Source organism: Pyrus communis, chromosome 13 (assembly GCF_041283825.1).
Source record: "Pyrus communis isolate YQ-2024b chromosome 13, ASM4128382v1, whole genome shotgun sequence".
NCBI lineage: Eukaryota > Viridiplantae > Streptophyta > Magnoliopsida > Rosales > Rosaceae > Pyrus > Pyrus communis.
This window is the reverse complement of record NC_142577.1, coordinates 20,229,901-20,244,855: the sequence shown is the minus strand read 5'-3', so window position 1 is coordinate 20,244,855 and position 14,955 is coordinate 20,229,901. Positions and strand designations below refer to the sequence as shown.

General features: G+C 35.9%; 3 protein-coding genes across 3 annotated transcripts; all 3 read left to right on the top strand.

Annotated features, from left to right (window-relative positions):
• Nucleotides 1–2,639: 2,639 nt before the first annotated feature.
• LOC137737116 (Major facilitator superfamily protein) lies at nt 2,640–6,765 on the top strand. Its single transcript, XM_068476497.2, has 18 exons — nt 2,640–3,215; nt 3,667–3,729; nt 3,818–3,907; nt 4,008–4,067; nt 4,155–4,220; nt 4,365–4,430; nt 4,534–4,609; nt 4,710–4,774; nt 4,891–4,983; nt 5,075–5,155; nt 5,263–5,347; nt 5,448–5,491; nt 5,577–5,639; nt 5,730–5,789; nt 5,894–5,947; nt 6,054–6,113; nt 6,208–6,322; nt 6,437–6,765. Exons 1-18 carry the CDS (start codon nt 3,009–3,011, stop codon nt 6,580–6,582), a joined length of 1,494 nt encoding a protein of 497 aa, XP_068332598.2. The 5' UTR covers nt 2,640–3,008; the 3' UTR covers nt 6,583–6,765.
• A 770-nt stretch (nt 6,766–7,535) lies between these two features.
• On the top strand, nt 7,536–12,629 carry LOC137737111 (LEC14B homolog). Its single transcript, XM_068476490.2, has 10 exons — nt 7,536–7,760; nt 8,039–8,517; nt 8,662–8,781; nt 8,953–9,030; nt 9,746–9,919; nt 10,097–10,174; nt 10,543–10,718; nt 11,370–11,525; nt 11,750–11,810; nt 12,177–12,629. The coding sequence occupies exons 2-10, from the start codon at nt 8,128–8,130 to the stop codon at nt 12,366–12,368; spliced, it is 1,425 nt and encodes a 474-aa protein (XP_068332591.2). The 5' UTR covers nt 7,536–7,760; nt 8,039–8,127; the 3' UTR covers nt 12,369–12,629.
• Nucleotides 12,630–13,413: 784 nt separating this feature from the next.
• Nucleotides 13,414–14,160, top strand: LOC137738043 (uncharacterized). Its single transcript, XM_068477647.2, has 2 exons — nt 13,414–13,668; nt 13,768–14,160. The coding sequence occupies exons 1-2, from the start codon at nt 13,521–13,523 to the stop codon at nt 13,908–13,910; spliced, it is 291 nt and encodes a 96-aa protein (XP_068333748.2). The 5' UTR covers nt 13,414–13,520; the 3' UTR covers nt 13,911–14,160.
• The last annotated feature ends 795 nt before the right edge of the window (nt 14,161–14,955 follow it).

Genomic DNA, 14,955 nt, shown 5'->3' with positions numbered 1-14,955 from the left:
GCATTTTTGCTTGTACTTTAATTCATCTGACGACGATAAATAAGATAATGAGCGTTACTTTCATTTGAGGTTGTTGAGCAAAAATATCTCCTATTATATGAAGACCCTCAACTAAATTGAAACTTCTCATTGGTTGACTACAATATTTACATGCATTTAATACAATCATAATTTGATGGTCAGGTATAATGCAAGTTAATATATGTGTTTATTACAATCATCATTTGACGGTCAAATGATATTTATATTAAATTCATGTAAGTATTGTATCCAAATCCTAAGTATAGATTTTCAGCATATAGTCTATTTAAAATCTAGACTATAATTTCAGGATATAGTATGTGGCATGTTTCAATGTTCTAGTATAATTGGAGATCGAAAACAAAAACTGTGAATGGATGAGTGTTTATACTTTAAGGCATGATATTAATAATTAACATGTGTTAAAATGAGTAGAAAGTTGCAAAGAGTTTGCATGTTAGTTGGTTTAGAGTATTCATTCACACCTTCATTCTCTTCGTATAAAATTAAAAATGGTTTTATAGAGCAGAATTTATTCTTATCAAATAGAAAAAGACCAGCCTCAAATACCCATTTACAAACTTCTAAAAAGAATTTTATTAAAAAAATAAGAGTAGAAAATTATTCCGTATTAACTTTATAAAATCCATAAATTAACGTAATCTTCAAACACTTTAGAGATTTTGAGAGTCATAAATGTAACATAATTACATATTCCAAAGGGCCCAACAAATGCAACATAATTTCTTCACATAAGTGTATTGTGTGTGACGATACGGTGGCTACTTCCAAATCACGAGGTGACATGGGATGTTTTTACTCCTCTCTCGCCATAAATCCTCCAAATACATAATCACTAACGCAAAGAGACTTTGAATTATTTTGAAGGTTGTAGAAGATAAAGAAAGATCTCAGAAGCAAAGAGACATTGAATTTCGAAAGTGACCCACCACTCCCATCATATGATATATATTGCCTATTGATGTAACTCACCACCACATTATAATACAGAGTTTTGTTATACAATAATAAATAAATATGGACCATATCACAAATTAGATCATCCACTACTCAATCAAAACGTGGGGAAAATTGTATTTTGTATCACGTTAGTTACTATTTGATGTAAAAAATGGTGTATATATATGTCACATAACATAGGACAATCTGTAGTATAAATATATAGCATCCCCCGCACTACTCATACCCGTATTATGATGTACATTGTCCCTGTAACTTGCAAAACATAAAACTTGCATAAATAATGAAGCGATTTTAAAAACAATAAATTACAAAATTTATAACAAATGTGTGTCAAACTATGAGTGGTTAGTTTGTAAGGAGCTTAATATTTTCCACGAACAAAAATTGGACCATTCAATAAACATATTATATGAGCTTGGAAGTTAGGAATGTATACGATATTATCTACACGAAAGATGAAAAGTAGACTAAACCTTACAAGTTGAAAGTCTAAACTCACACAAATTATACTTAATCATGCTCTTTAAAGAAAGAGGTCTTCATTTTTTCAATAAAAAATAGAGATTAATTATGGGATCCGTTCCACATGAAACTTCAATGATTCGAATCTTGCAAAACATCTATTCAATCCGAAATTATTTGTCGATTTAATTGTTAAAATGAAATTTTAATATTTTTTAAAACATAATGTTCGTTAATTACTTTGAACTCAATTAAAGCTTAAAATATTTTCAATTTGGCTAATATTTTACTAAAATGATCGAGAAAGTACAACTTAAAAAATACACAATTATGATCAATGAATTTCAATGTGAAATGGACCAAGAGCTAATCCTATTTTTTTTTTTTAAACATAGACATCCTTTTCCTTAAAAAAAATGAATACTTAATTATTACTACGAGTGATCGGTCAAATTATGTGCACCGTTTATTTTATTTATTAAATAAAATCATCTCTCTTACTTGCCAGCTCCTTCTTTGGCAACAAAACACGACACACACACAGTGCCTTGCCGCCCACTGTCCCGTTTGATTTTTGTCATCGACCTCAAACTGCATAAGGTCCACGTAAGCATGCACAATCATTTATCCTTAATTAATCATAGAATAATACTACGTAAACTAAATTTGTAAATTAAATAATGTATCACCAATAAGAATATGTACATTTATCAACATTTAATAAATCAATCATCAACTTCCATATCTTTTAAGTTTTTAAAATTTTATCTGTAAATTTTATCTCTCCTCTCCTTGAATAACATAAGTTTGATCACATGCATAGTCCTGCTTAAAATTCCTTAATTATCGCTAACACCAGACTTACGTTTTAATCTGCTCCACTTGTTCAAAGAATTTTTTTAAGCGTGCCAAAACGGTTCGGTTCCAAAGGATTTGGATCTCAGATCTAGGAATCCTTACATTTTAGTCATTTATCGTATGTTGTGCGGTCAGAAATTATTTAACTTTTTTATTTAAAATTAAACACAAATAATACCTGATAAAAATTGACAATATAATATACAATGAACAATTAAAATGTGAGAATCCCTAAAATCTTTACAAAATGAATCTGGAAAGGATCATCTTCCAGTCCCAAATATCATACAATATATAAATTTTTTAAACTTTTCAACTAATTATGATAGTAGACTTAACAAACCAGTTCTTAGTCCTCTGAAAAATCTCTGGATCATCTGCTACAACCTTCTAGCGTTGCTCTTTTCCTATTCATCGTGATCAATTGGTAGCAGCCAAGCTTATAAATATCTAGATGCACTTTATAATTGTTTATTATATTTAATTACAAAAAATCTCGAGATGCATGCAGTTTGACATGTGTATAAATACATCACAACAAAACCAATGTTCTGCATCCCAATCCCACCAGGATTCTGGAGGCCTACAGGAGCAAAACTCCTCCAATTTGCTCCTGTTTTTCTTCTTCTTTGTTTTTTTTCAGTTAAAATTTAAAATTTTTAATTAGAGTAGTGAATTAAAACATGGCAATTGGGGAGTGCAGAGATGTTGAGAGTGGGGAAGGTAATAATCTTGGGGATTTAGATTTAAACCAGCCTTTGGTGATTGAGAAAGACAAAATCTTTGCTCATGAAGATGGTGATCAAGGGAGTGACAAAAGTGGATCAATTGGGATGGTTTTGGTCAGCACTTTTGTTGCTGTTTGTGGCTCTTTTGAATTTGGATCGTGCGTAAGTACTATTCTTAAAAAACTACCTATAAACATTCTAGTTCTTTATGAGTTTTTGTTTGACAAGACGATGTTCTAAACTACTTTAATTTAATTTATGGAAAGAGTTTTTGTTTGACAAGACGATGTTCTAAACTACTTTAATTTAATTTATGGGGAATGAAACTCGAAGTTGGGTGTATGCACGCTGTCCTGACCAATTGGCCTAACCGGTCCCTGCTTTGAATTTGGCCTTCTGTTTTCTTGGTCTTTTTGCTTTTGCAATGAGACTTCCTGCAGTTTTGCTGGTTTTAGAAAGCTGCCCGGTTTACTCATGCGTAATTATTGTTGTTTGTGTTTCTTCTGATAATTAGAGGGCAAAAATACAAAATAATCCAAAAAAAAAAAAAAAAAAAAGAAAAAAAAAGAAAAAAAAAGAGAGGTTTGTTTAGCTTAAGTTATTGTTTTGGCAGGTGGGATATTCAGCACCCACTCAATCTGCTATCAGGGAAGATCTTAATCTCTCTCTTGCTCAGGTAATTTGCCTTCTTCTTGCTCCTCAAGAAATGCATTTTTTTTAAAGTGAAGTGAATTGGTTACTAATGATTTGAAGTCATATGGCAGTTCTCCATGTTTGGATCAATTTTAACAATTGGTGGAATGCTGGGTGCTGTAACAAGTGGCCGGACCGCAGATTTTCTCGGCCGAAAAGGGGTATGGTGAATGTTAATTTCTGATGTAAAAGTTGAAAGTTTGGAAGCTCTGGTAATTAATTTTGTACTAACTGAGTTTCTTGAAAATTATGTGAAAGTAGGCAATGAGGATGTCAGCTAGTTTCTGCATCACAGGATGGCTAGCAATCTACTTCTCTAAGGTATATGTCTGCACCATTTGTAATTCTTCAATTTATATAACTTAGTTCATTCATATTTATCAGGTTTTTGTTATAAATCTTGTGCAGGGAGCTTTGTCACTTGATATAGGAAGGTTTTTTACTGGATTTGGAATTGGCGTTTTCTCTTATGTGGTATGCATATTTCCATAAAACTCGAGTTCTCGTGTTTGGAATGTATGAGCAAGGATGTTTGATCTGGTGATTGTTTTCTTATTGGAACCATTTATTGATGATTATTTCGAAGTTTTAACAAAATTCAGCAATCTGGATGGACAGGTACCGATATTCATAGCAGAAATCGCGCCCAAAAATCTCCGCGGAGGGCTTACAACGCTAAATCAGGTGCGAGGGTTTAGAGATTTCCGTGCGCATAATTTCCTCCCTACTTGAAAAGCATATCATCTTTTAACATAATGTTATCTTTGTCTCTCTACTTGTTCTGCAGCTCATGATTGTAACTGGATCATCAGTTTCGTTCGTGATAGGAACAATAATAAGTTGGGAAACACTAGCTCTGACCGGTGAGTTCTTATTTGATAGGATATCTGTTGTTCTTAATTACAATAGGTGGTTTACGTAAGTGCTTTTGAAAGGAACTGATAGCTGTGTTTTGATCTGAAGGAATTATTCCTTGCATTTTCCTGCTTGTCGGTCTATGTTTTGTTCCGGAGTCCCCTAGATGGCTGGTGAGGTTTCGATCGAAAATGATGCTTCGGGCTTTTTGTTATCATGTTTTCACCGTTATAAAGGAAGAATAAATAAGAACAACAAAGATGTTTAAGGCTGAAGGCATTGTTTTCAGGCAAAGATTGGCCGTGAGAAGGAATTTCAAGTTGCGCTGCAGAGACTCCGCGGAAAGGATGCAGATATATCTGATGAAATGGATGAAATTCAAGTACTTGTTTTGAACCATAAAAAGCATTGGTCATCTTTTATATCTATCAAAATTAACATTTCTAACAAAACAACCGTCTGTATCTTGACAGGAATATATTGCTACCCTACAAAGTCTTCCAAAAGCCAAAATGTTGGATTTGTTTCAGAGCAAATATATTCGGGCTGTGATTGTATGCGTCCCTCTTTACTGTCGATTTTCATTATTTCCTTTAGTTCCATTAAGCAAATGTCATCCAATTTTTTTTTACTGAAATCCTGAACATGGTTTTGGTTCTAGATTGGGGTTGGATTAATGGTATTTCAACAATTTGGAGGCATTAACGGAATAGGATTCTATGCAAGTCAAACCTTCGAAGAAGCTGGTATATATACATATATATTCAACCAGGGCCTTCCTATACCTCGTTTCATTTCGCTAATCTTTCTCGTAAAACTTATCTCCTTCTGTAATGTCAATTGCAGGAATTTCAAGCAAAATCGGAACCATAGCTTATGCGTGCGTTCAGGCAATCATTTTCTCCTATCTTCAGTTAAATCTCAAGTGTTTGAGTTTGTTCATCCAAGCTCATCTCATGTAAAATTCATTGACAGGTACCGATCACTGTAGTGGGAGCAGCTTTAATTGATAAGTCAGGAAGAAGGCCTCTTATAATGGTAGCAATTGATCTAGAAAACCTGATTACTTACGAATGTTCTTTACGTATGTATATACAAAACTCTGATGATTTTTGTTTTGGTATGAAGGTTTCTGCAACCGGGACATTCCTAGGCTGTTTCCTTGCAGGAACTTCTTTCTTTCTGAAGGTACTAAAAGTTCAAAAACTATATCCTGCAACAAAATTGTTCTGCGCCTGAATCCCGTTACATCGTGGTCTAATGTTGTTGTACAATTCATCTTTCAATATCAGGGAAATGGATTGTTGCTCAATTGGGTACCAATAATAGCTGTGTCCGGCGTGCTGGTAACTTAACCATTACTACACTGCATACTTAAAAAGTATCATGTAACTATGTTATTCCAGCTTTTCAATGTACTAATTTGTTTGCTCTTTGTCCCTTTGAAATCAGATTTACATTGCGTCCTTCTCGCTTGGAATGGGAGCAGTGCCTTGGGTGATCATGTCTGAGGTAATGTTGAAAAATTAACCTGTCAGTTCCTCAATGCGACCGATAATATGATATGTGCTTAAGCACGCTGAACCGAATGTGATTCCCTTTGCAGGTTTTCCCAATCCATGTGAAGGGAGCAGCCGGAAGCTTGGTGGTGCTCGTGAACTGGTTGGGAGCATGGGCAGTTTCCTATACTTACAACTTTCTTATGAGCTGGAGTTCCTCAAGTAAGTAAACAACTTCTGCACCAAACACACCACGTACATTATACCGCTTGGTTAGCGCGTGCCAAAAAATTGTGTTCCCTGATCCCGACCCTATATACTTGATTTGTCGTACAGGAACTTACTACATTTACGCCGGATTCTCTTTGTTGACCATCATATTTGTGGCCAAGTTAGTCCCGGAGACCAAAGGCAAAACACTAGAAGAAATCCAGGCTTGCATCAATTCAGATAAAGGAGGACAAGATGTCGTTAACCGATAGCATTTAGGAGTAGAGTTGTTAGAAATTTGTATCTTGTGTTTGGCTCATAGTGTCTACTCCATTTCGATTTTGCATTCTGCGTCGAATTCTTTGGCTTTCAGCTCAAAATGGAAGAGACCTTGTAACAAAATGCGCTTTTGTGTTATGCCTGTATAATGTCTACTCCAAGTCTTTCTTTTGTTAGTTTTCCTGTCTTTTGATTCTCCTTTGATTGGTTAACTACCGCTTGAAGATTGATTGGTTGATCAATTCCACTCGTTAAATGGTGCGGCTTCGTTCAAGCCGAACCAAATCGAAAATTAGTTTCGTCCTCAAACTAAAAGACTAATCGATGGTTAATCGTTTTTTATACGAAATATTATGCGTTGATCGTATATCTGAAAAGAGAGAATTTAAATATTTTAATTTTATTTTAATTAATATCGAGCTATTTTGTAATAAAATCTTGTACTTGTCGAACTAATTAAGTTGAAATAATATTAGAGTTAAGGACTGGGTCAATACTCTCACGTGATGGGTGGGTCCTCTTGACCCTGGCGATGATGGTGGGTCCCTTGACTCCGCATGTAGGGTGAGTCATCTTGGCTATACGTGGTTGTCAATATGTAAATCTCCCACGTGTGATTCACTAATTGAGTCCCGTGTGAAGGGGCGTGTTGAAATATCTTTTATTGACCGTATCAAAAAAGTTTTTTTTCTTTTAGTATATTGATATTTTTACACTAATGAGAGACGGAGTTCGACTAAAACACACAATGAACAACTTAATTTAATATTAAATTTGTCATTTATGTGTTGGGTGAGAAATCCGATGGTCCACAAATATTCACAGTAGGTAACGGTTCCACTCTTCGAGTTGATCATTCCCTCCCTATTTGAATGGTTACGGTTAAATCACGTCAACATCTTATATTGAATTTTTTTTTATAAAGGTAAAAAAAAAATATGTGAGAGGAAAGTGAACGAGAATTGGGGAGAGAGAATCTACTCCGCTCATCATCATTTGTTTCACCATGACCACGCCCTGCATTTAAACACGTATAGCTCCACCTTAACGACCTCTCCTTCCACACAAAATCCATTCGTGGCGGTGATCGTTCCACTCTCGGGCTCAGTTGAAAATCGCACGTCCTTTCTCCTCTCCTCCAATTCGTAGAGATCGAAACTCGATTGGCCACGTAAGTCACCGTAGCTCTGGTTATCCTTCAACGGTGAAATTTGTAATCCTTTGCCTACAAATGTTGAATGGGAACTCAAAGTTCGAATCTTTTGTTTGAATATTGTTTGGGTTTTGATGAATTTGAATTGGGTTTTACTGGGTTTGGTTTAATTTTCTGGTTAATTTGAGCTGTGTTTTTACTGTGCGTGAACTGTGAACCGTGAGTAAGATGGTTCAGGTTTGAAGTTTAGGGACTTTTAAGGTCTGAGCGCTGAATTATACACTTTTACTGTGCAGGTTTAACCATGATCAGAACTAAATTACGTTGATAATTTGTTATAAAGGTCCATTGAGTAGTTGGTATTGGGTTAAAATTAGAAAACAAAATGAGTTACAGAGCGAGGTTTGGTAAAGATAATAGCGCCTGTGATAGCGGAAATCCTGCTGAAGGTTCCGGTTCAAGTAAAGGACCTGATGAAGTATCCAATGATTTTGATCATGAAATTGCTCAACTCACTAAGCATCGATCAAGACCCCACCGACTTTTGAGCGGGGATGTGGCTGGGAAGTTGAGGTTACCTGTTTCAACGATGAAAATGCTGGCCGGTCGTGAAAGTAATTATTCAGGGCGGGGAAGATTCTCGTTGGCAGATTGTTGCCATGTTTTGAGCCGGTATCTGCCCATAAATGGTCCTTGGGGGGTGGACCAGTCCGGAAGTCCTGCTTATGTTTCTCAATTTTCGAATGATGGTTTGTTTTTTGTTGCTGGATTTCAGGTATTGTAATTTATTAGCTTGATGTTATAATTCATTTTTCTTCTTGTGATTTTGAGTTGTTCTACTTAAAAATCAATTTCCCAGTACTCATGCACACAACTGCAGTTTTGCAATCCTAATTTTCTTCTTCTTTTAATGAAACAGGGAGGCCATATTAGAATATATAATGTTGAAAAGGGATGGAAGGTTCAGAAGGATATCCTGACCAAAAGCTTGAGATGGACTATTACCGATACATCTCTATCACCGGACCAACGTTATCTTGTGAGTTTATGATGTTTGGTTTGTTGAATAAGAAGGAGCTTGTCTATATAACTACGACTTTACAATCTGAACTTATTCTTCCTTTATGATATATGCGTAAGTGTAAATACTGCATGGTCCTTTCTGAACCCATGTTTGTTTTAATGCCTGTTTTTGCCGGTGGAATTACAGGTTTATGCTAGCATGACACCGGTTGTCAATATTGTGAATGTGGGATCTTCTACGACGGAGTCACTTGCAAATGTTACGGTATGTGAAACTAGTGGTCCTTATAGTGCTACTAGCTTTGAATTTCATATGAATCGCTTACTAGTTTAATTGGTTCATCTACAGATTTGGTAATCAACAATGTTCCTGGGGATTCTTTTTTAACTAACCGATGATTTTTTTCAGCATAATCTTGTATGAATCTTTGTTGTCATCTTGTTAAATAGGTTACCAAATCAACAATGTTCCTGGGGAATCTTTTTTATCTAACCGATAATGTTTTTCAGCATAATCTTGTATGAATCTTTATTATCATCTTGTAAAGTAGATATCTTTATCAATGTTACCAGATCACAAGATCTGTAAGATGTTTATCTGAAATCAGCTAGGGGTACTTGTCTTGGATGATCTGTTAAAGGTGATGGTATCTGAATTGTGGTATATGCTACCATCTATTGAATCTCGAAGTGGAGATCTTCTGGTAAAGGAAAAAAAAGTAATCCAATTTGACGATGTTTACATTTCCAAATTATTGTTTTTCCTGAATAATCTATTATGGCATATTGATGACTTCAGATGTTACAGCTCATTACAACATGAATTTGTACTTTTTGGAGGGTACAATTTTTTTAATCAATTGATTATTCATGTTTAATAGTCGGTTTCTTTTCTATGATGATTTTGTGCTACAAAGAGTCACTTTCTAGTTCTTACTAGTCTTTTTTTTTTTAGCATAAAAAACTTTCTTTTAATTCAGGAAATTCATGAAGGTCTGGATTTTTCTATGGAAGGCGATGAGGAGGAATTTGAAATTTTCTCAGTTAAATTTTCAACTGATGGGCGAGAGCTTGTTGCTGCAAGTAGTGATGCTTCAATATATGTTTATGATCTCCAAGCAAATAAAGTTAGCCTCCGAATACCAGCTCACCAGGTAAAGGATCTAACAATATAATATACTCGAATTACTTCTTGATGGTGGTTTTGAAGAAGTTTTTCATTTACTTTTATTTTTAAAGACACACAGTCTCCCATACTAGTTCCTTCCTCTGGAGACTCTGGATGGCACTTAAAAACATCATTTGATTATTTTGTTCATCTTTTGTTGCAGTCTGATGTAAACACTGTGTGCTTTGCCGATGAGACCGGCCATCTCATATATTCTGGCAGTGACGACAACCTCTGTAAGGTAGGGTTCATCTCTGGTCTTTATATGGTATAAGATGTAGAAACCGTGATTGCTTCATTGTATGGTACTCTTTTTTTCATTTTTTTTGAACTCTGGCTTTCCTTATTGTAGTCTTTGAACTGTCACTCTTAAATGCTGTTACGTTTTCACAACATGTTCTTTGCTAGAGTTGCTCAAATCTTGAGATTCAATATCCCAGCCTCAAATCCTAAATTTGGTGCATAAGTGTTGTTTAACTAATGGAACGCTTTTCCTTTTTATGTTGTCATTATCTCTCTCATGGGTGTGGGGTTACGTGCTTAATATGTTCTTTACTATTGATCTATGAAGTCCCCATGAAGTTTAGGCGTTTCTATTTTCTCGCACAGGTGTGGGACAGACGCTGCTTAATGACGAACGGACAAGCATCTGGGGTCCTGATGGGACATCTAGAAGGCGTTACATTTATTGATAGCCGGGGAGACGGGCGTTACTTAATATCAAACGGGAAGGACCAGACAACCAAACTCTGGGATATAAGAAAGATGTCCTCTAGAGCTATCTAGTACGTCTGTATTACTTGTTTCCCTTTTCTGCTCATTTTAAGTTATTGGATTTCTGTTTGGTGCGGTAGAAATATGAAATTTACTGCTGTCAGCATGAGATAAGTCGACTTAATTTTAGTATATTGTCCTCCAATTGTTTTGACTCTATTCTATAGTGTGGAAAATAGTTTTGTTGTATTTGGGCTAAGAATAATGTGGTTAAATTGATGTTTAATGCTTCAAGTCTATTTGGTCTAAAAGACCGGGGAACATATAGTAGCAGAACGGAGGGCTATTTGTGAATAGTACTATAGTTAATGTTGGAATATTTCTTGTTTTTGGTGAACCATTTATCATATTGTTTTGTCATATTAAAGCAGCTTTGTGAGATCAAGCGAGTACAACAGCTTCTATTACTAGAGCGTGCTGGGATATCTCATATTTTTGTTGAACCATTCTATTTGTACCATATTAAAGCACGCAGTTCATGGGTCTTAAGTTAATTTGAACCCGTCTGCTTGTGCTTGTCTGTGCACGGAATCACATTCTTGTTGAATAACTTTGTTATTTAGATACTGTGGCTCAGGGCCTAAAGTCTAGAGTCTATAGACCCTTTCTTAGTTAAACGTAATATTTTTGTGGCCTCTGATTTTCAACTTTCCAATGAGCAGCCCTAGGCTTACAGATTGTGACTGGGATTACAGATGGATGAAGTACCCAGCTCATGCAAGAACTCTGAAACATCCAAATGATCAGTCATTGGCTACATATAGAGGCCATGCAGTCCTGCGCACTTTAATTCGCTGTTACTTTTCTCCAGCATATAGGTAATTTTTATTTCTTTATTCTAATCCTGTATGTGGAATTTGTCTTAAAAACATTGTGCGAATTCAAAGATGCTGGAGTACGTGTATTTTCCGCAATCTTATTGGCTATTGTTTTGGTTCTAAGGCTTCTGGTTTCATCTGATGATATCATATAATCAGTTGGCTGTGTTGACACACAGTTGTTTAGGAGTGATGTTTCTAACTTTCTATTCTGCTCATTGCAGTACTGGACAAAAGTACATCTACACTGGTTCAAGTGATCATTCCGTCTATATATATGATCTGGTAAGTAACTGGCCCTTTATGTTTCTCATCACCAAGATCATGTTCTTCTCGTGTCCTTCTGTTAAGGAAAATGTAATGGGAATTCACCTGCCATCTGTTTTCATGTTCATTTCTAGGTATAGAATTTCATGTGCATTTCTACGAACCGTAAAAAGGATGTTGATACATAATTGGTTCGTTTTCAGACTAGTTAGAAAAAAAAAAAGATGATTTGAAAAGTAAATGATGGTACGAGAGTTCCAACTTTAGTCTGTAGGCTTGTTATTACTACAAAGGCCGGTAAAACAGGCCATCCTGCTCACTTCAAACTTCTATATCTTGAGAACGTGATATTCCATCTCTAGTAATTTGTTTGTTTCTATAAAGGTAACCGGAGCTCAAGTTGCAAAACTAGATCATCATGAAGGACCTGTAAGAGACTGTAGTTGGCATCCTCTGTATCCCATATTGGTCAGCTCTTCTTGGGACGGGACCCTCGCCCGATGGGAATTTCCTGGTGATGACCAAGTTCGCACCCTCGTGAGGCCGAAAAGACGCCGGAGGAGAGGCATCTATTGAACAAGGCTCATTGTTTTGCGCTTCACAAGATGATTTGGTATTAAATTGGTTCATGATTTTCATACCTTCGCTGAAGTTATACTGCATTTTTTAAAACAACTTTTGCAGTTATTACAGAGAAATTATAAAGTTTAAATTGGTTCCTGGCAGCTTTGTAATAGCTGTCCACATGTAAAATATGTAATTTTATGTATTTAAAATCGAATTATTGTATAAAGTTTCACTATTGTTCAAATAATGCATTTCAAATATTCATTCCAATTGTTGGTCTTTATAATCGATGAGGCATGTTGTAATTCATTAACATATCTGAAAATGTAATCTTCTTACAGTAAACAACTTAACAACATAGACGTTCCCCTCCAAACTTTTGCAAAGCAGATAGACTTATTGGCCTGAGGTCGTTCTTTTTTTTTTTTTTATCTTGTAAGAGCATCTGCATGAACGAGGATCCTCTCCAGATCCTCTTTGTGGGGATCCTCAAATCGTGTTTGTTCATCGTATATTGTGCGGTTATTTTTTGTCAAGTACTATTCATATTTAATTTTAAATAAAAGTATTTAAAATGTTTTCTGATCATACAATGTACGATGAATGGACATACTTTGAGGATCTTTGAGATTCTCACAAAGAGGATCTGGAGAGAATCCTCATTCCATCTGCATGGAGAGATACAAATTTATGATGTAAAAACCACAACTACATTCTGTCTATCTTTTAAGGTAATGATAATGATGTTTTTGAGAGCAATCCAAGCGTGGAATAACTTAACTTAGTGTTTTTTTATTTCTTAAAAAGAATATCAGCTGGTGGCTTCGTGATTGCATTCTACTATTGCATTTCACTGTTTTGGGGGCCAAGGAAACTTATAGAGACATTCCAACCTTCCTGGCCATTATCGTGTGATTCACACGCGAGAGAAATTAAACTTAGAACATAATGTCTGAAATACGAATTTAAAATTCGTCCCCAACCATTTAGCGACTTAGTAGTGATCAACTTAACCTTGTGTTAGTGCCTAATAAATGGTACTATACTCGGAAACTCCCACCTCCTTACGCACGCACCACCAAACAACAAAATCTATTTTCCTCACCAAAACTGACATAGCCAAAGCACCCAAGCAATCGAGAACACGAAAAGCAGACGAAAATGGCATCGCCCGCCGCAAGGATCACCTTCCGCATAGTAGTCGTGGCTCTGGTCGTTCTCGTCCTCTTCTACGTCGGCCGCCCTCTCTACTGGAAAATCTCTGCCACCATCCACGAGATCCGCCAAAACAAACAGACCGTTAAGCAAGGTAGCATTCATCTCACTTCCTAATTTTTTAAAATTTTTTTTCGTTTCCGGGTGCGACTTTTTTCTGAATTTTGTGATTTGGGGGCCGAATTCTGTTCAGGTATATCGCAGATTGTTCTGGAAGCTCAGAAATCGGTCGGTTGGTACCACGACGAGTCGGATTCGGGTGCCCGCTACGATAGGGCCGCGAAGAATGTCGGGTTGGCCACGACCCGGAGGCTGCTGCTCCCCCAGGTTTCGTGAAATCCCTTGATTTTTCCAAAATTTACTGCTTTGTAAGACTGAGGTTTCGGTGGGTCTGTTCAAATCTGGTCACATTTCAAATGAATCGTTTAAATTATGTTGAATTAATGTGTTTAGGGAGTGAAATACTTCTTCCTGACACTACTAAATGTTAGAAAAGTTTGCACAACTGCAATGCTGGATTATGTATCGGTTTCGAAATATATATAGAATTTTACTGAGTATGATTATATATATAGTATTTTGGGTTTGTTTAGTGCATTGGATTAGTGATTGCCTCTTATTTTGAATTTTGTTACACTTTTAATCTTAACTTAATATGCAAACCCAAAAAGGCGATGAATTGGATTATTTGGACACTCTGGCTTGATTGCTTGTACATAGCATTCATCAAAGATTCCTCTGCAAAAACAATTTCCTCCATTCTGCAAATTGTTATGTTACTTTCAGCTGATTTTGTGTTGTATTTGTTGAGGATATGCGTGTTGTCTTAGTCTTCAATGCTCAAGAACTATTGGTAATTACTAATTTGGTTATGATCCAACAGATGATAATTCATTCGGATTTGGATAATTAGTTGTTTGATTTTGGTTCAATAGTGAATGAGCTTGAATTTTGTGTTCGTTGATGTTAGGATTCTAAGAACATTTAGGTTTCCCTGATTGTTTTGGGGATGTGTGACCTGACTTCCTAAATCAAGTGAGTTTGGACCTCAAGGACCTCAACAAACACTATGCATTGGCACATATAACTATACATTTCCTCAAAGTTTAGTGAGAAGGTCTAAGATGTTTGAGTGTTCTTGTTTCGGCTACCATAAGTCTTGGAAGTCTAGTGAGAAGGTCCAATAGTGAATGAGCTTGAATTTTGTGTTCGTTGATGTTAGGATTCTAAGAACATTTAGGTTTCCCTGATTGTTTTGGGGATGTGTGGCCTGACTTCCTTAATCAAGTGAGTTTGTGGACGTCAAGGACCTCAACAAACACTATGTATTGGTACATATAACTATACATATCCTCAAAGTTTATTGAGAAGGTCTAAGATG

Excerpts from the sequence above, each read along its gene's own strand:
- LOC137737111 (XM_068476490.2), top strand. The coding sequence starts at position 8,128 with ATGAGTTACAGAGCGAGGTTTGGTAAAGATAATAGCGCCTGTGATAGC. Across the intron at positions 8,782-8,952 it reads CACCGGACCAACGTTATCTT|GTTTATGCTAGCATGACACC; the intron begins GTGAGTTTATGA and ends GTGGAATTACAG. Across the intron at positions 10,719-11,369 it reads ATGTCCTCTAGAGCTATCTA|CCCTAGGCTTACAGATTGTG; the intron begins GTACGTCTGTAT and ends TCCAATGAGCAG.
- LOC137738043 (XM_068477647.2), top strand. The coding sequence starts at position 13,521 with ATGGCATCGCCCGCCGCAAGGATCACCTTCCGCATAGTAGTCGTGGCT. Across the intron at positions 13,669-13,767 it reads CAAACAGACCGTTAAGCAAG|GTATATCGCAGATTGTTCTG; the intron begins GTAGCATTCATC and ends AATTCTGTTCAG.
- LOC137737116 (XM_068476497.2), top strand. The coding sequence starts at position 3,009 with ATGGCAATTGGGGAGTGCAGAGATGTTGAGAGTGGGGAAGGTAATAAT. Across the intron at positions 4,431-4,533 it reads GGCTTACAACGCTAAATCAG|CTCATGATTGTAACTGGATC; the intron begins GTGCGAGGGTTT and ends CTTGTTCTGCAG. Across the intron at positions 4,984-5,074 it reads ATGAAATGGATGAAATTCAA|GAATATATTGCTACCCTACA; the intron begins GTACTTGTTTTG and ends GTATCTTGACAG.